Source organism: Tyto alba, unplaced genomic scaffold, assembly GCF_018691265.1.
Source record: "Tyto alba isolate M040663 unplaced genomic scaffold, T.alba_DEE_v4.0 Super-Scaffold_22, whole genome shotgun sequence".
Lineage (NCBI taxonomy): Eukaryota > Metazoa > Chordata > Aves > Strigiformes > Tytonidae > Tyto > Tyto alba.
Genome location: NW_024881296.1, coordinates 6,455,005 through 6,474,670, shown reverse-complemented (window position 1 = coordinate 6,474,670; position 19,666 = coordinate 6,455,005). Strand labels below are relative to the sequence as shown.

At 47.4% G+C, this 19,666-nt stretch overlaps 1 protein-coding gene across 1 annotated transcript; it reads left to right on the top strand.

Annotated features, from left to right (window-relative positions):
* Nucleotides 1-177: 177 nt before the first annotated feature.
* EXOC8 (exocyst complex component 8) lies at nt 178-5,698 on the top strand. Its single transcript, XM_009973661.3, has 2 exons — nt 178-1,734; nt 2,398-5,698. Exons 1-2 carry the CDS (start codon nt 226-228, stop codon nt 3,004-3,006), a joined length of 2,118 nt encoding a protein of 705 aa, XP_009971963.3. The 5' UTR covers nt 178-225; the 3' UTR covers nt 3,007-5,698.
* The last annotated feature ends 13,968 nt before the right edge of the window (nt 5,699-19,666 follow it).

Here is a 19,666-nt window from a genome sequence, read left to right as displayed (position 1 = left end):
CCGTCCTCCGGCGCATGCGCGCGTCGGGGATCTGTGCGTGACTCCGCCCCCATGGCTCCTCCCGCGCTGCGGCCTCGCGTCGCTTCCCGGCGGGGCGCCTGCGCATGCGCAGTCGGCGCGGCGATGCTGGCGCAGGCGGCGTACGTGCCGCTATGCGCAGGCGCGGCGGCCGTTTCCCCGGCGGCGGCGGCGGCGGCGGGGGGGGCACCGGGCGGTGGGGCGGCAATGGCGCTGTCGCTGGGGGAAGGCGGCGGCGGGAGCCGGCTGCGGCGGCAGCTGGAGTCGGGGGGCTTCGCGGCGGGGGAGTATGTGAAGCAGCTGTCGCAGCAGTCGGACGGGGACCGCGACCTGCAGGAGCACCGTCAGCGCATCCAGGCGCTGAGCGAGGAGACGGCGCAGAGCCTGAAGCGCAACGTCTACCAGAACTACCGGCAGTTCATCGAGACGGCGCGGGAGATCAGCTACCTGGAGAGCGAGATGTACCAGCTCAGCCACATCCTCACCGAGCAGAAGGGCATCATGGAGGCCGTCACCCAGGCCCTGCTCCTCCAGGCTGACCGCGACGACCCCGCCCTGGGCGCCCGCCGCGCCGCCGCCGACCCCTTCCTGCCGCTGTCCGCCAAGGAGGCGGTGGCCAGCGAGGAGGGGCGGCAGCGCACGCTCACCACCCTCCTGGAGAAGGTGGAGGGCTGCCGCGACCTCCTGCCCGAGAGCCCCGGCAAGTACCTGGTCTACAACGGCGACCTGGTGGAGTACGACGCTGACCACATGGCGCAGATCCAGCGGGTGCACGCCTTCCTCATGAACGACTGCCTGCTGGTGGCCACCGCCCTGCCCAACCGCCGCGGCGCTTACCGCTACGATGCCCTCTACCCCCTCGACGGCCTGGCTGTGGTCAACGTCAAGGACAACCCCCCCATGAAGGACATGTTCAAGCTGCTCATGTTCCCCGAGAGCCGCATCTTCCAGGCTGAGAACGCCAAGATCAAGAAGGAGTGGCTGGAGGTGCTGGAGGAGACCAAGCGCAACCGGGCCCTCAGCGAGAAGCGACGCCTGGAGCAGGAGGCCCTGCCCCGGCCTACTCCGACACCCCCTGAATCCACCAACCCCTTTGAGGAGGAGGAGGAGGAAGAGCCCTCTGCTGAGGAGGAGGTGGTCGACCTCTCCCTCGAGTGGATCCAGGAGCTGCCTGAGGACCTGGACGTCTGCATCGCTCAGCGGGACTTCGAGGGGGCGGTGGACCTCTTGGATAAACTCAACGAGTACCTGGGGGACAAGCCTGTGAGCCAGCCCGTGAAGGAGCTGCGGGCCAAGGTGGATGAGCGGGTCCGGCAGCTTACAGACGTGCTGGTGTTTGAGCTCTCTCCAGACCGCTCGCTGCGGGGAGGGCCGCGGGCCACCCGCCGAGCCGTGTCCCAGCTCATTCGCTTGGGCCAGTCCACCAAGGCGTGCGAGCTCTTCCTGAAGAACCGGGCGGCCGCCGTGCAGACGGCCATCCGGCAGCTGCGCATCGAGGGCGCCACGCTGCTCTACATCCACAAGCTCTGCCACGTCTTCTTCACCAGCCTTCTGGAGACGGCCAGAGAGTTTGAGACGGACTTTGCTGGCAACAACGGCTGCTACTCGGCCTTCGTTGTCTGGGCCCGCTCTTCCATGAGGATGTTTGTAGATGCCTTCAGTAAGCAAGTATTTGATAGTAAAGAGAGCTTGTCGACTGCAGCAGAGTGCGTCAAGGTAAGAGGGTGGTGTGACGTGGTAGCCGACACAGAGGCTGCAAAGCTTGTAAATCCTCTTGTCTAACCCTAGTTTAGTGGTTGACTCTTGAGCAGATGTCCAGAGACGTTTTCTGCGTTGAAAGGTTAATATTCACTTGGGGTTGGTTTTGGTTTTTTTCAAGTTTAGCAGAGGAAAGCATTAAGATGAAAATACGTGGCAAAAAAAACCCTGCCTTTATCAGAAATGCAAAATGCTTTTATTCTTAATTTGCCTTTAACCAGTAGGAGGTCCTAAAATTTTCATAAGCTACATCTGAATGATGAGTGTTTGAAGACTTCTTGTTTGTTTTCCAAGCATGTCCTGGACTACATTTCCATCATTTTTTGCAAGACTAGCTTTCTAAGGTTATGGTTTCTTTCAGCTGCTAATAGGGGAGAAAAAAAAAAAAAAAAAGTGCATGTGTTGGGGTTATAATGTAATTGTCCAGAGCATTTTTGACAGCCAGGATTTATCCTCCAGTTATTAATTTGTCATTGATAGGGAATTTCTTAAAGCAGGAGCAATAAGTGAAGTATGACTAATGCTTCCCTGTTTTCTGAGACTGATAGATTTGGTAAATGCGTGAAATGTAAAGGGAGCCTGCACACTAGTAACACCCTTCACTTTTTGTTAATACCCAAGGTAGCTAAGGAGCACTGCAAGCAGCTTAGCGAGATTGGACTGGATCTCACCTTCATCATTCATGCCCTTCTGGTAAAGGATATCAAAGGTGCTTTACAGAGCTACAAGGATATCATCATCGAGGCCACCAAGCACCGCAACTCTGAGGAGATGTGGAGAAGGATGAACCTAATGACTCCAGAGGCGCTGGGGAAACTCAGGGAGGAGATGAGGAGCTGCGGGGTAGGCAATTTCGACCAATACACGGGTGATGACTGCTGGGTCAACCTTAGCTATACTGTAGTAGCTTTCACTAAGCAGACTATGGCCTTCTTGGAGGAAGCGTTAAAGCTTTACTTTCCAGAGCTGCATATGGTTCTTTTGGAGAGTCTCGTGGAAATCATCCTGGTGGCTGTCCAGCATGTTGATTACAGTTTACGGTGTGAACAGGACCCTGAGAAGAAAGCATTCATTAGGCAGAATGCATCCTTCCTGTATGAAACTGTCCTTCCTGTTGTGGAAAAAAGATTTGAGGAAGGAGTTGGAAAGCCAGCCAAGCAGTTACAGGATCTGAGAAATGCTTCAAGATTGATGCGTGTAAATCCAGAAAGTACCACCTCTGTGGTGTGAAGTGACCTAACTTCATAGGAACAGAGTGTGGAAGTGCTTACTGAAAATGTTGTACATTGAATATGTGAACTAAATAGGGTTTTCTGAGTCCCTGGAAAACGCAGATGTCTAACTGCTGCGTTCCAGAAGCTGAAGACTTACAATCAAACAATCAAAGCATGTAAGGATGCAATGCTTTTGTTGGTGGATTGGGGGGGGGGGCGGGTGTAGGGGAGCAAGAAGTAAGGTCGAGGTCACATGTCCTTGGACAGTATTTCCTGTAAGAATGGCTTGTGTAGCGTTTATGACTTGGAAAATACTATGATATACAATTTTTGGCCATATGTTTGTGAAAGTCTTAAACATACGTACACCATATGGCAGGAAAAGATCACTTCTCGTCATGTCACTGTAGGAATTATTTTTTAAGGCACTGTTCTGCTGGGAGGGGAAGTGCTGAAATGCTCCCAGGGTGTGGTATTCTGTGAGGCATGTCCACCATCCAGATGTGACTCAGCACTGCAGATAAACAACATGGATTTGCACAGTCAGATTTGTTTGGTAGCAATGCAGACTCTTCAGTTTCTCCAGCATTCAGATTTTCTTAATTTGTTTCAGAGGCAGATTTAAATTAAAAAATGGGGTTTTGTGCAGGCTTTTTTGTGTTTGGTTGAAGGGTCTGCTTTTATTTAATAAGCTGGCCTGTTGGCCTAAATTACAGCGCCCTGAAAACAAACCTTCTGCTGTCAGAAACATTTGTTCCCTTCAGAGAAGTGAGAATAAATTTCTTACCCTCCGTTTTGTGTTTCCCTTCCTTGTTTTCTCATGGACTTCATTGGGGTCAAGTCTGTTTGGTGAAGTATGCACTCTTGGTTGAGGTGCCTGTCATAAATGCATTATGTGCCATTACCTACTGGTAGAAACTATAGTGAAGAGGCATAAATGCTCTCGAGATGTGCAGGGCAGGTGGAGGGTCTGAAAGTACTGTTTCATCTGTAAGAAGCAGAATGCTAGTTTTGCTGTACAGAAGCAGCACAGGATGAAGAAACTGGGTGTGAGAGTTTTTGTAAATGATGTGGTCTTCAAAATACACTCTGTCTCTCCTGCAACTATTAGTATTCGTTTCCTGTAATACAGCAATAACCAAGAACAACTGTCTTTTTTTGCAGAAAACACAAGGACTGTATGTGATTTGGAATTCTAATGTAGATCGGTGGAAGTTTATGCAAATGCATGTATGCTTGGATTGGATGATGATGGCTATCCTGTTCAGTATGTGTCTCTAAAACTAAAATAAGCCAGGTCTTGTATAAAAGCGGGCTTTAGAAAGCTGTCAGCGTCATCTCCTAACCTGTGTAAACTTCTCCATTAGTGCAGACTTTCTTAGTTGTGAGAAAATCATGTTACAGCTAAGTAACCTTGTATTAGACTCTCAGTAAGCATTCTTAACTGGAGTAACTGAGTATCCTATTCCTCTTATGCTTTCAAATGAAAGCTTTTGCAATTTGTGTCGTGGTAATGAATGCCTTGTGACTGCCTGAACAAACAAAAGACTGATGGGAAAACATTCTGTGTAACTGCTCATACTGGAGCTTCTTAATTTCTCCCTGTTAATCACAGTGCTAGTTCAGTGCAGTTTTTACTTTAGTGGCTAGTTTTTGTTTTCTTGCTGTTTGGATGCCTTTTGAACTGTCAGATTTTGCAACGTGCCCTACTGTCTCTGCTCACTTGCTTTCCAGTGTTTGGGCCTTTTGCTAGCAAATCACAAAGAAATGTACAAAACGGTTTCAAAGGGTAACTTGGTGCTCTTGGCTAAAACTGGTTGAAAACCACTGAAATAGCTATAGTTTTATTTTAAGGTACAGGGACACTGGGAGTTAGAACTCCTGTGAACGTGTTATCTCCAAGAGAGCTACACAGGTGTTATTTCACTAATGAAATATCTTTGATACCAGAACCTAGTGAAGTACATAGAAAAAATATATTCTCTGTCATCATTTAAAGTGGGCAAAGCTAGCAACCTGGCCTTACTTAACTTGAGAAATATTTTCAAGTGGATTATAAGTGAGCCCTCACCTTGATGACGGGTATTTCGGAGGAGAAGGAGAAGGGAGGGCTTTTTTTCTCTGAAGACAGGCATATTTTATTGTTTTCTTTACAGCAGAATAAATACAGATGAGCCTTAAGTACTTTTTTTTTTTTTTTTTTTTCCTGTGCAAGGGAAGGATAAGCTGTAGAACCGCAGCTCGAGACTGATTATTGTGATGCTTGAGGATTTTGTGTAAGAAGCTGAATTGTAGTTTCTCTATTTCCAGCTCTGGCATAAAATTGAATAGGAGGAGAGCCCTACTGATGCTTCTGTTGCAAGCTGCTGTAGCACATCTTATCCTCATCAGAGGGTGAAATGTAGACTGTAATTCTGCCACGTGCTCTGCTATGCCTCTGTCCTCGCTCCCTTCATCGATCTGTTTACAGCACGCAGGGCCTTCTGATTTTGCCTCTGCCATCATCCATGGAGCAGTGGGCTTACATGGATGTCGGTTTTAATGGATCAGGGAATCTGGCCTTTTGTTTGGGTGATCAAATACCATGTTTGTATGCCTGTCACAAGTCAAACACACATGTCAATTTGTATAAACTGCTATGGGTAGCATTGATAGTTTGTAACTTGTGAATCTATCCAAGTCATAATAAAAGAAAAACAGTAACTTAAGAAGAATGGTGTGCAATTAAACATGTTTTGTATCTTACTTGAGTTAACAGAAGAAGTCAACATAAGATGAGAGTCATGGATTAATAAATTTCATATGTGCAGACGGAAGTTTGGAATGGCACTTTTCCTGAGCTGTACACTTGCAGGATAGTGTTGTTCAAGTAGGGATTTGCAGTAACTACTGAATAATACAATAATACAATAGCAATTTTGTTGATTTGGGGAAGAACTAGTTGTTTGGTTTTTTGTTTTTTTTTTTTTTTCCTGATTTGAGAAATTGGGTATAAAATCTGCTTTCCTTTAGCTGCTATGACAAAATTGTGATGTGCAAAATGAAGATTTTTTTTTTCTTAATTCAGATGAATTTATGTATTAGAATTTAATGCAATAACTTTTCTGAACAGTGAGGGTCACGTATTAAAACTTTGGGGCATACAACACTAGTAGTGTATTTCTGTTTTTATTGCATCATCATCAGAAGGAAGATGTTGGTTCAAAGTTCAGGTCTACTAATAAATTTCCAGTGAAGTCGAAGAGCTTCAAGTCAGCCTTTTGTTGACGGAGTGTAAGGGGCAGCCAGGTGATGAAAGCCAAATGTTGTCACTGCAGTAACATTCTTAGGACGTCAGCCTGTGGCTTAACAAGGTGAAGTTGGAAGGAAATGTTTTTCGACACTGTATCCGATTTAAATCAGGAGAGGCTGTACTCTACTCTAATGGGACTTTGTGTAGGTATGTGAGGCCTTATCAACACCAGGGCTGCGTAACGCAGTAGGGTTTGTTGCCTCCCAGAAGTTGTTTTGTCACCGGCGTACATTCGTACCAAATTTGAACGCCGAATGTGCAGTACAGCCCATCTCCTCACTAGGTGGAGTTTTGCCCACAGAAACCTCAGTGTGCTGTGGGCAGGCACAGGCATTAAAGCTGTGCTGCCTCGCAGCGGGGCTTGGGATGTTTTTGTAGCACATTGGGGATTGAAGATGCTGCACTGAAAGATTCAGATGTTAGGATCAACTCTTTGCTTCTTTGGTAGTGCTTTTCTTCCGCGTTTTCTAATTTTTGTAGTGTTGATTTAATTCTTCATGTTTTCCTGCTGTGTTTCTGTATGATCGGCAGGCATCCTGCAGATGATCTCATCTTTCTACTTTTTCTAAAGGTACGTACCAACATGTGACTTCTGTTCTACCTGAGAGACACTCTGCTAGACTGCAAGGCCCTGCAGAGATGTGAAAAGTTGCTTGTCCCAGCTTCAGCCATCTCCTGTAAGGTGTTCAGTGTTCATCTTAATGACTTCTCAAAGCCGAGTTTCTGTGACCTCTTGTCATTTTACTTCAATATCAGACTGAAATTGCAATGAGAGCTCATGCTCACAAGGCAGTTTTGCACTCCAGCACAATAATGCAGAAGGTCCTCACCACTCAATCTTCATAACTTACACACTCTTTACGTTCCCTTTGCTACACAACTCTTAGTTTTAATTGTGTTATCTTCCTCTTCAAAATACTAGCAGTTCTGTAAATTCTGTCTTGTTTTCTCTGAAGAAAATAAAATCCAGAATGGGGCTTACCTGTCCAGGAGCTTTGTGAGCGTAGCCTGTAGACACATCTTTTTCCTTGGAGGTTCAAGAGCTGTAATATGCATTCAGTCCTCACAAACTGAAAAGTAGTGGAAAGAGAAACAACAAACTGTGGAAAGAATGTAGTATACTGGTTTTGTGAAAATAGATTTACGCCCTTTGTAATTACAAGGGATGCTGACTAGATTTGACTAATAGATCAGAATTTGATTGAGCCACCATTACTTTGATTGAGTAATTACCTCTTGAGTAATTAGGAAACTTTGCTAATACAACTTCAGTGGCCTCAGCGTGCCCTGTTATACAGTTCTCAACTTCAGGGTTCCAGGCTGAACCAGAGTCTCTGTGACAGATGTGCTCGTTTGACACAGCAGAGAGCAAGCACTAGCAAGAGGCCCCGCCTGTGCTGACCACTGAGCAGTATTCCCCTTCCCGGTGGTTTACGTGACTGATCAGGGCAGCTTTAAGGCAATTTTAGATCACCCTTCTGTGACCCTGTGGTATTTATCCTCCCTCCCACCCCATGCAGTAGCTGGATCACGGCTGCATTCCTTTTGGTGGCCTAAGCATCCCGCTTCTCACCCGGGCAGAAGATTATACGTGAGGATGGAGAGATAACCTGCTCCCCGAATTACTCGAAGAGGGCTGTGATGGCGCATGGTTGCCAGTGGGGGTCCCACAAGAGCTCTGCATTGGAGAGCATCACCTCGGCGCAGGGAAAAAACATCCGCTGTGTACGTGAGCAGGTGCGATTGCATTCAATTTGTTCTTACAGACCAGTACAAGAGCTAAAAGGAGGTATGAAAGCTGAGCTATTAATCTCTTCATGTCATGGCAGGAGCTGGACTCCGAGGCATTGGCTTAGATTTCCCAAAATATAATTTGGCCCTGCAGCTGTTGAGAAGATGTGCTAATAGGTTGGCATGTTATTATTGAATGTAGTGTGCTAGGGAGGTGGACCAGGGAGAAGAGCAGGTAGCATTAACTTCACTGCTGCTTGGGAAGTCCGTATAGATGCTTGGATTAATGATGATTGCAATTTATTTTAAAAAAATAAAAAAAAAAAATCATGCAGCTCTTCATCTAGTTGTACCAACACACACAGTTCTTTCTCTGTCCTCACAGAAAACTGATCCAGTCAAAATCAAAATTCTCATGAAGGTGAGATACACTTAGCCAGATCCTTTGCGATACAGTGCATGTGAATCTAAACACCTGCAGACTTGGACAAAATTGAGATCTGAACTTCAGACACCCCTGAGCACAACTGTGGGCCGAGGGAAAACTTTACCTCAAACACTTCCAGACTTAAAGTTCTCTGGGCTTTGAGTCACTCCTACTGTTTCTAAAATCACAATCCGTTGACAACTGCCTGTGCCAGTCAGATTTGTTAAGGCTAGCATGTTTTGTTTTTTTCTTAATTTCAGCTTTACAGCACTGCTTCAGTCTGGGGACTCCTGTTGTTATGTTCATTTTCAGTTCTCCAGACCCAGTTTTCACGATAGGAAGGGGCCAGCTGCCTGCCCCAGCTCCAGCAGGATGGGGTTGTCAGAAAAGTACTTGAAGCTCTGCAAAGAATCCTTCCTTCCTCAGGATTCAGTGAATTTTCCTTTCAAAACATGGGTCTCTGATAAGCAGCTCCTGTTCTGCTTTTTTTTCCCCCTCACTAACAATTGGCAGGATTGTTTGTTTTCCCACTCTGCAATGTAACTTATCCAGCAGAGGTGCCAGATTGGCTTTGTGAGGGAAGGAAAACAAAGTGCATGTTAACTGTCCGTGCATCTGCCTTAACATAATTTGGGCCATAGACCTCCCCGCCTGCTCTCGCTAATGACAATGTATGTGGGGAGAAGGGGTTTGGGAGAGCTGCAAGGAAAGATCTATGATCTTTGTTCTTCAGACTTCCATCGAGCAAGGTATTTAAGCACACACTGAAGAGCATAGTATGTCCCCCTGAATTTGAGAGGCCCACTCCTATACTCAGAGCTAATTAGATGTTAAAGTGCTTTTCATGTGTGGAGCATCAGTAAATTTCTGTTGAATTTCACAAGCCAACTGGCAAAGAAGCGATAGGGGGGCGATACTAGAGCAACGGCAGCGCACGAGCAAAGAAAGCGTGTGTTTCTGTGACACCTCAACTCTAGCGTGACAAATCGTAGTCCCAAACAAAGCCTTCCCCTTCTTCAGCAGGGGCAGTAGGCTCCATAAATCACCAGTATTACAACTTTCCGGGAGGCAGCAATAATGGAGTTGGACGAGCTAAAATAAAGTTGCTTCATCTGACCGGGTGGGATACCCGGCACCGCGTTGGGGTGGAGGAAATGCCCTTGGGGACAGCTGTGAGGCTTGACGAAGGGTGCGTGGGCAGCGAGGGCAGATCAGCTGCTGTTCTGGGATGTGGCTCCACCTGAGCCCGGCACAGGTGCTGGCTGGCAGCAGGGGTGGCAGTGCCAGCCTCCTGCCCGCACCTCCGTCCTCCCTCGCTTTGCCCAAACCCAGCACCCCCCCCTCCGCCAGTGCTTCCCTCCTGCTGTCCACCCAGCCCGAAACAGGTCTCCTCCCTCCCGGCAGGATTAAACTCCGTCTTGTTTGCTTGGCGATGTGTGCAGTAGGCAGAAGGTGCCGCCTGGCCTCTTCACACCAAATAGCCCCTCTCCTGGTGTGCCTCTAATCACTCACCGTTTTTTGTTTTCCCCTGAAGTTTATTACCATTTAAATAGCCTTCCAGCCCGAGACATCCTGTGGGGTTTCTGGCTCTGTTGCCTCACGCTCTATGAAATTAATTCCCGTAAGATCGTGTCCTCACAGGAAAATGGTATGGGTTCAACTAAACTGGTTTAGAAACTGTTTAAAACCCACGCAAGACCTTCTGTGTCCCCTTAATTTTGACTGGAGCACTTTCTACGTACTTGGCTTAGGTTATAATACACTTAGACAGGTAAGTGTTTATTCCCAAACAAAATTACTGCACTGAATCCTGCTGTCTGGGGCAATGTTTTTGACTACTGTGGGCAAATTCTGTATTTAACTCAGCATGTGTTTTTAGGCCTTGAAGATTTAAGGCCCAGACTGAAAATACCTTTAATCAGGAAGCAATTAATTGCACAAATTTCCTCCTTGCAGTCAGCATAGCTCTCATCCAGGTAATACTCCCTGTGAGGCGATGGCTCATGCCTGTGCACTACTTTTATTACTGTATATCTCTGCTAATTAGTTCCTGTTGGAAGGTAGGCCATGTTGCTACAGGGGGTTCAGATAAAAGACACAATCAGTTAAGACAATCTAAAGATAATTTTAAGAAGAAAAACAAATGCGTTGTTTTCCTGCTGAGCTCTTTTTTAATTATTGTTACTATTTCTGAAGAAAACTCACAAGCAGGATTCATGCTTTTGATGGAAGACAGGACCAGGTTTGCAGGGGTTGTTCCAATACCATAATGTCAAGCACGCTCGATTGGAGCTTTTTCCAGAGCACCCTGATGCTCACCCAAGACCCGTCCAAAGTAGGAAACACCTAGTTTGTCTCTTTTGCACCCACCTCCATGCAAAGGATCACAGTCCTGGTTCTCCCTCAGAAACAATGCTCAGCTTCACTTTGAGAGAGGTGCCCGTGTAACCAGGGCAGGGAGAGCTAGGGGGGATGTTTAGCCCTCACTGACAGCCCCTGGGGTAGCACATACACAATGTCTCACAAAACAGGAGGGTAAGGCTTCAGCTGTCCCTCTGCCCCACATTTGGGTCAGGGCTGTTTCCCCCCCTGCTAACGCTGATACTAACCTTGTTTGCTTTTTCAAACACAAGCCACACATGCTTCCTGTCCTACATGCTGCCTAGAAATGACAAACTCCCTCATTATGCTATTATTATAATTTACTAGCAGAAACCTTCCTCTCTGCACACACAACTCTTCATGTTTGACTATTATAATTGTATTTTCAAAGTTATAAATAACACATTAGCCTGGTTTATGTGTTCATGCAAGTCAAGCTATAAACTGGCAGATGAATGAAATTAACTGTCTCCAGAATTCACATTCCTGTCACTTATTCAATTATTTGATCAACATAATTGCTCAGAGCAAGAGCTAATTGGAAAATGACATGCATTTACGCTTTCTATAGAGGAGGAGAGGCTTACTGGGTATTTTACTGCAGGCACTTTCATTACTACCAATATTCTGGAAGAAACAAGGTTTTGAAATGAGCCAGGCCCAAACACACAAAGCTTGTTTGCTAGCCAGATGCTTTCCCACCCTTAAAATAGTTCCAGTATCTTGTGGTGCAAGGGTTTGAACACGTCTGTACTGCAGTGCATACAAGTACTTTGGCACACATATATGGGAGCCACAAGCCAAGCTTGCCTCCAGGAGCTGCTGCACTAAATGTGTCCTTGCTTCTGCATACCCGTATTCATGCTGGCGCTGCAGCTATACATGTTTGGTTCTGCTGTGACCAGCTCCCATCCCTGGGAGCTGATACAGAGAATATCGGTTGGCTGAGGCAGAAGAGCCTCTTGGGAATAGGAAAGGCAGAAAGTGATTTTTTTGTTGTTGCTGATGTAGAAAAGACTGTAATTCCCCACCTTGCCAGCTCAAACCCTGCATCAAGGCCACAGTTTGAAACACTGATACCTCTGGAATGATTTTTTGTCCCTTGCCTCACTCATGTTCTGGTTAACACTGCGAGTCTGCACGCACACACTCATCCACACGTCTGTGCACTTTGTTATTAAATGAAAATCCAAGAAGCGAATGCCAGAGCAGAAGGGTGGGGATGAAGAGGATCAGAAGGTAGCAGACTCAAATCCTAAACCAGTCCCTGTTTCCATTATTAGCTCTAGCATTGTTTGGGGTTGGAATATTTAATTTGTTTAAATAAGAGACAAGCAAGCACTTTTCCAGGCTGTGTGAAGGGGAGGAAGCTCATCTATCAATGCCAACAGTTTGCAACTTATTGTCTGCGGGCCCCGAGGGGATCTGTGGGTTATCTGTAGGGGGAGAGGGAGCTAAGAAAATCAACACTGTTGCCAGTTGCCTTAAATTCATGACAGATGGTCTGCACCTCCGCTGGAAAATATTTGGGTCTGTGAATTAAAATTGGGTAAAAAATGGTGTGTTTTCCTCCTGCTGTTTGTGAGCAGTTCAAGCATCAGGTCTTGGCTGCTTGAAAAGACTCCAAAAGTAGTCTGCAGAGCATGAAACGTGCTGTACTGGATCTCACCCCCCTGAGCTCTGTCTGTGCTGCTCACACGGCAGAAGTGGCACAGGACAGCTCTGGGAAACTCACTGTACTGCATGCAGTGTCCTAGGGGCTGATACCGTCTATATTTGATGAGAAGTAGTTAACCAGCTAAGTAATTATTTAGTTCATCCACGAGAAGATTAAGAAATTAGTGCAGCACAGCCTATTTGTACTTTTACCAGGACATTTCTGATAATAGAGGGTTTTTAGGGTAAAAAGCAAAAGTATGATAAGAGAATAAAAAATAGCTTCACCCTGGGTGGCTAGGGACCTTGTAGTGCTTGTATTAAGTGTCCTGGCGGTCCCTGGGGAAAGGAAACTTGGATCCGCTGAACACAATTTTGTTGTGCTGCTTAATGGGGAGGCCTTGATGTTTGGAAAAGAGGGGTGCTGAGGACACCGGGTGCAGTTCCTGCTCACAGCTCTGCTACGCACGCAGCCACAGCAAGCCGAAAACAGGGATGGTGCCAAGGTTTGGTGTCCTGTGAGTGACTCCAGCTAGTGGACAAACAGCCCCCGCGTGTGATGCTGTGATCTCTAAGCTGTGACTAATGGTATAAATCAGTAACCTGATGGCACCGCAGGACATCTCCCGTGGAAAACGCAGGCTCCTTTGTTTCCAGCCTTAGACACAAAGGGAAAGGGGAAAAAAACCCACTACGATATGTCGGGATCTTGCAAATCCAGGCCGCTGCTACGGCCACAACAGGGGACGGGCGTGCAGGGCAGCGGCCATCGCCAGGGCAGGGGGAGAGGATGCCGCCCTGCAGCCCCTGGGCCCCAAAGCAGAGGGGTCCCACTAGCACCTCACACAGGCAGCAGGACCGGGGCAGCTCCCAGGGGCCTGCGGCGGCCCCAGCCCTTCACCCTGGCTCCGCACCCCGCGATGTGGCTGGGGAGATGCTCCCCCGGAGGCCAGGCTGGCCCCCGCTGGCCCCGCACCCAGCCCCGCACCCAACCCCTCATTCTGGCAGCTCCACCACCCTGCACCCATCCCGGCAGCTCTGCCACCCCTCACCCAGCCTAGCAACTCCGCAGCCCCACACTCCCCACCCTCCGCCCAGCAGCCTCACAGCCCAGCATCCCGCCCCGCAGCCCCTCCAACCGGCACCCCTCCAGCCTTGGACCCAGCCCACAGCCCTATAAGCCCAACATTTCCATGTGCCCACCACCCAGCAGCCTCACATTCCCCCCAGCTCAGTGTCCCAGCAGTCCCACGGCCAAGCACAGCAGCAGACCTGCATCCAAATGTCCAGTTCTGCACCCTGCGGACCCACAGCCTGGCATCCAGCCCCAAAACCCTGAATCCCAGCGTCCCCACAGCCCAGCATCCCTGCAGCCCTACAGCCCAGGAGTCCTGCAGCCCCGCAGCCCACCATCCAGTGCAACATTCAAGCCGTATAGCAGCCCCAATGCTCTGCAGCTCAGAACCCCCACAGCCCCACACCCAGCAGCTCAGCCCTCCAGCCCAGGGCACATTGCTGCTGCCGCCCTTGGAGGTTCTAGGTTTTATTGTGGTTTCTGCCCTCGGGGGCAATGACAGCTGTGACCATGGAGGTGGTTGTAGTTATACCGGGGCTTTTTGGCCTGAGGCCCTGTTATAAACTGCACTGGCAAAGGTGCTATTTCAATCCCTGGGAGCTGGAAAAATCTTTCCGGTGTGGGCTTGCCACAGCCTTGAGGAGGCAGCTTTACAGACACGCAGGATGCAGCCAGAGTCAGTGGTGCCCCCCTGGTCCCACCGCTGCGCAGGGCTGGAGGCAGGCATGCAATGTGGGTAAAGCAAGGCAGCAGCAGCAGCTGCCCCTGCAACTGTTTGGCTCCAGTGCTACAGCCTGGTACTTCACTGTGAGCTTTGTCTCCATCAGGAACAGGCTCCCCCTGTGCACAGCAACAGATTTTTCTGCAGGATTTTAGCATTAGAAATGAATACTGGAAACCTGGTGATTTTGTTACACTGGGACATCCGTCCTGCTGACTGTGCATTGACATGATTGCATTTCTGCAACTGGAAAAATCAATAAATACATGCAGGAAAATATTCTGCCCCAGTTTTTTATCGATTCCTGCCCACTTTCTTGTCATTCTGAGCCTCATGCTGTCAACTCCTTGCAGGAGGCTGGTGGCGTGTTTGATCTGACGGAGTGCTCCTCTCCTGCCTGACTTACAGCAGAGCCTTGCTGTATGCCCAAAGCGATGGCACGGGTGTGCTGCTCCTCTGCGAACATATTCCAAAGGCACGTGTGGGCTGTCTTAGCTGGAACTTCATCCTATTTTTCATTCAGGCACAGAATATCTGGTTACTATTTTCAGTGGAGAGACAGTACTTGAAATGGAAAAAGTCCCTCAAGTCACAAAATGGGATAGAAAATCAAGCCATGGAAAATATTTGCAGTGAAACAGTAAAAATGCAGTTTGAGTCAACAGAAATATTTAATTTCAGTCCTTTCAAGCTGATTTTTTTTTATCATTGTAAGAGTAAAATTATTCAAATTGTAGAAGACATTTGAATAAAGAAAACACTATTCTAAATGTCAACAATGGAAAAAACATGATGCTTTGATATTCATAGCTTTTTCCTTATTACTTTTACTTGAGAAATGTATTTGGCATGTTTTGTTTTGTAGCTCCCACAAGAAAAACAACAGTTTTAAGGAATCTGTATTTTTCAATTAGAAAATATTTTGTTGAAAACTCCTATCTGGAAAAAATCTGGAAATAGTTAGTGTGAAAAGTCTAGCAGGAAGCTTTCAGTTCCAGATGTGTTGTTCTACTTCCCCTGGTATGACAGAGGTACTTACAATTAAACTTCAAAGATGCAGTACCGGTGGAACTAACTACATATTTCCTGACGTTTGTGCCTGTCAGCTCAGGGGTGGTTAGAACACTGTTTACAAATCTGAGCTTAATTAATTCTCATACTGAAGGGAGCAACCAAAACCCCAGTGATTCCCAGAGAGAAATCAAGGCCAGTATACCAGAGGCTTTCTCCCATCTTATTTCTGTCTGTGTTGTGCTTGGAAGAAAGATGCACCTAGAAGATACAGTGCAAACCCAGCCCTCCTCCTGTGAGTCAGAGTCAGCTTCTTAGGTCTTACAGATCTTAAGTCAGGAGGGAAGGATGGTCTTGTGGCTTAGGATAAAGACTGTGAGTCAGAAGAGTTTATTCATGAAAAAAAAAAAAAATTCTGCTTTCATTTATTAGCAGATGTCTTTAACCAGTCTAAGCAAGTTGCCGCTAGAAGATTTCAGCTATAGGCATTTTAAAGCTGGAGGGGGTGAAAAAAAAGGAAGTCAAATTGACGTTTGATCATTTCTGCAGCAATATTACGTTTATCCATAAGCAATTGTCCTGATAGGAAAAGGACAAGCACCAGGCTAAATATCAGAAATATCCTGCTTTGGGTTTCAGGCTAGCTGAACTCCTGTTGATTAAGCTGGGAATGTCAATTAAAGACCTCAAGCCTTGAGCCCCAACAATTCAGTCAGGTTACTCCTGCTGCTGAGCAAGGCTTGTGTTAAATGGAAAGCAGGATAGAGCTTCAGTGTTTATCAGCTCTGAGCAGCGTGTTTCTAGGCAGATAACCTGCAAGTACCTCCCTGCTCAGCCCCGGAGTCTTACGAGGGATTCAATAGGTTGTCTTTGTGCTGGTGGAAGATACTAAAGTCCTTCGGAAAAAAAAAAAAAAAATAAAAACCAGTGCAGATTTGGACCAATCCTCTGGAAATCAGTCATTTAGTCTGTACAGTTAATGATCAGTTGGTGGGTTAACAGCCAAACGTGAAGTCAAGGGTGATTAAAGCTTAAAAAAAATTTAACTGCTCAGTGACTGTAGTCAAAGACAATATTTGCTTATTTTTTGATGGTTACTTTTCCATCTGGGCTCCCACAGAGGCTGCTGAGGGATATTTTAACTTGTCAAGGCAATAACACCGTAGCAACAGAACCCTAAGAAGCCTGTCAGTCTGGTGCACAGGACCTGTTTTGCATACCAGGCCTTTGGTGTATTTAGCACTGTTGTTTTTTTATGAGTGTGATGAAAAGGTGAAATAGGTCCCTTGTTTAAGTAGGACAATTTATTATTGCCATTTAGCTTCTGAAGGACAAGCCATGCAGAAGAGCTCCAGTCGGGGGAGAGAGGTCTTGAACGCAGGAACATTTGCGCTCAGGTTAATGGGGAAGAAATCTGCGCAAGCGTTTGCAGAATCCAGTCCTTATTGCATCAAGAAAAAAAATTATATTTTTATTTGTTCACCTTCAGTTCATGTTTCCTCAGTGTACTGACAAAAGATATTTTAATTATTTGAACTACAAAAGCTAACACAGTAAAGGTATAGATAGGGCTTCTCCCTTCTGCTTCATGCCATGGCAACAAGATTGTTGGGCAAACTTCAGCTGAATAACCTATGATGCCACTAGCTGCTGTGAAAAGTAGAAGGAATTCAGACCAATTTTGAGGGCATCAGCTGAGTCTGTCGATCCATCAAGGAAGGAAAGAGGAATCACTTAAAGCCAAATGGAGACTTTTCCAGCGAGACCATACAGAAATGCTGTGATAGAGGTAAATGTTATAATATAGGTAAGAACAACTGCTGCTTCCAAACACTAAACTGTAAGAGGCAAGTGTCATTTGTTGTTTCTGCGATCTTTCTCTGATAGAGAGCAATCTGAAATCCAAGACAAACAGCATTTAGCAGGATCTTGCTGTTTACCTGACAGCTCTCAAGTATGTCTTCTCACAGGCTGCTGGGCAGCGGCCGGCAGCGCGAGCGGGACAGGGCTCTGCTCAGCACCCAACACCCGTGTGTGCCTCACCCGCCGAGAGGAGCCGGCCCTGGCCGCAGGCAGGGCCCAGCGCCGGGCACCTGCCCACCCTTGCACGGGGAAGGGGCTCAAAAGGGCTCCCACGAGGGTATCCAGTCCTGTGGTTTTCAGGCTGAGCTTCAGGGACACGCTGGTGATCCACAGGACAAGAGGAGGTGGTCAGTGAAGGGGATGGAGAAAAAGTGAGTGGAACAGGCACATCTACTCCCACACATGTAAATAATATTACGGTGAGGGAGCAAGAGCACTGAAATGTATCCTAGGCTTTGTCTGGTTTCCTTTCTGTTGTCAGTGAAAATCACCACAGAGCCATTGAACTTGACAGTCCTTGGATTGTTTTCCAAAAGTGTGGTTGGAAGAGCAACTGTCAGGAAACACCAGCACATCCCAGCTGCCTAGAAATAAAATCAGCTGACCCTAACCACCTGCTGGATTTGCCTCTAGTTTTGAGCCCTTTTCAAGCGCTCATTCCTACCCCTGAGCTGTATTTCCCAGGAGCAGCCAAAGTACATTCCTCTTCCCTCTGCTTCCGCTTTGCTCCTTTGCTTCCCTTCACAAAAGGCAGCTCCCAAACCCATGGGGACTGCACCACACACACACACACACACACACACACACACACACATGAAAGCAGCTCCACATTAACCAAGACCTAAGATAACCCAAAGCACAAGGGAAAAAAAAGGAGCTCTGTGTTTAGTCAGTACCTGGAGCTAAACAGAGATATTCTACCTCTCATATTTTTTTGTTAATTGTTGCTCTGGACATTTTTGTTTTATCAGATGGGGAATGACACTCGAGATCTAACTAATTTGTGCCTCTTGTCAATGGCTCTTTGTTTCCTTTTAGCTTTTTCTTTGTTATTTTTTCCCTGACCCTATAATCATTTCTTTGTTCCCTTCAGTAAGCTGGCTACTCGGAGCATTACATCTCTGCAAGGCAGGCCTGTCTTAAACCTGGCTGTATTATTATTTGTAACAGCAGCAGCATCCGCTGGGATGGCAGCGATGCACGGCAGCCAGGGCTCCCTCTGCTAGGAACCCTGCAAAAATCACACTACCTGCATCAACCAAACCCAGCTCCGCAGTGACCAGGACAAAAGAGATTGAGCACCAGATGGGAAAGCACCTTTTTCTTATAAAACCAGATGAAACGTTTTGGATTTTTCCCTCATAGGCCCTTTATTACCCTTGTTAATGGCAGGCTCTCTGTCTGTACTAGTGTAGGCTAGCAGCAAGGTACTAATAAACTAATAAACAAAGTGGAGGCAGGGCACAGGCCCAGGCAGTTGCCTGTACAGTTAAATGGTTGGCATTGTCCTTGCATGAGTTTGTCCCAGACCAAGGAAATATTCCCACAGCCGATGCCCAGGCATGTTTCAGGAGCTGGAGTGGGCCAGGGAGGGTTCCTGGCAGGTGGTTTGGGCACAGCTCTCCTGCTCCAGGGGAACAAGAGCTCATCCCTCTGGGGATGGCTGGGCTTGCTGACGGGTCTTGGGGGCATAAAATATTCCCTGTCCTGTCTTATTAATTTATGTAGCTGTAGCCTTGATGACTGGGTACTGCACAGCTTTTAATGGATTTGCTCATCCCAGCATCCCTGCAGGGCAGGGAAGTGCTGCTCAGCCCCTGGGTCTGAGGGGAAAAACAGACCCATGAGGACACTGAAAGGGCAACGTGGCTCCAGAGAAGCCTTCAGGTCCTTCAGCCTGCTTGTTTCCCAGCCTCCTGCCCCAGCCACAGGGCTTGAAGCCCCTTGGGCTGCTGAGAATGAGCCAGCCAAGGAGATGTGTCCCAAGTCTGGTGGGGATGCTGAGCTGCCCGGGACCACATAGGGCGAGACAGGGCTACCTCCTCTGAGCAATGTGGCTGAGACAAAACCCAGCCTGGTGAGGACGGGCAGCGTAAAGCACGCGCTGGGCAAGTCTGGTCCTGAGAACAGGGTCAGGCTTGCACTTAACTTGACCCTTAGGGACTTACAAAAGCTTAGGCAGGGACCTGGCGCCTCCACCCTGTACACTTTGCCTTACCAGGACATACGAGGCCTCAGGGCCTCTCAGAGATCACGTATCAAATCCATATGGACAGTTTGTGCAGAGGAAATTGGTGAGGTCAGGAAGAGCGGAGGGTGCTCAGTGCTTTGCAGTTGCATTGCTTGAAGTTCCTCCGCTGAGAAAAACAGAAAGCAGTTCAGCATCATGAATTTTCCATGTTCATTTCCCTCATGCCGGTGTTAACAGGGAGATGATCAGCCTTTTAGCTATTGGGTCATCTGTGTCTGCTCTTCGATCATGTCCATCCCCATGGTGTCAGGGACTGCAAACACAGAG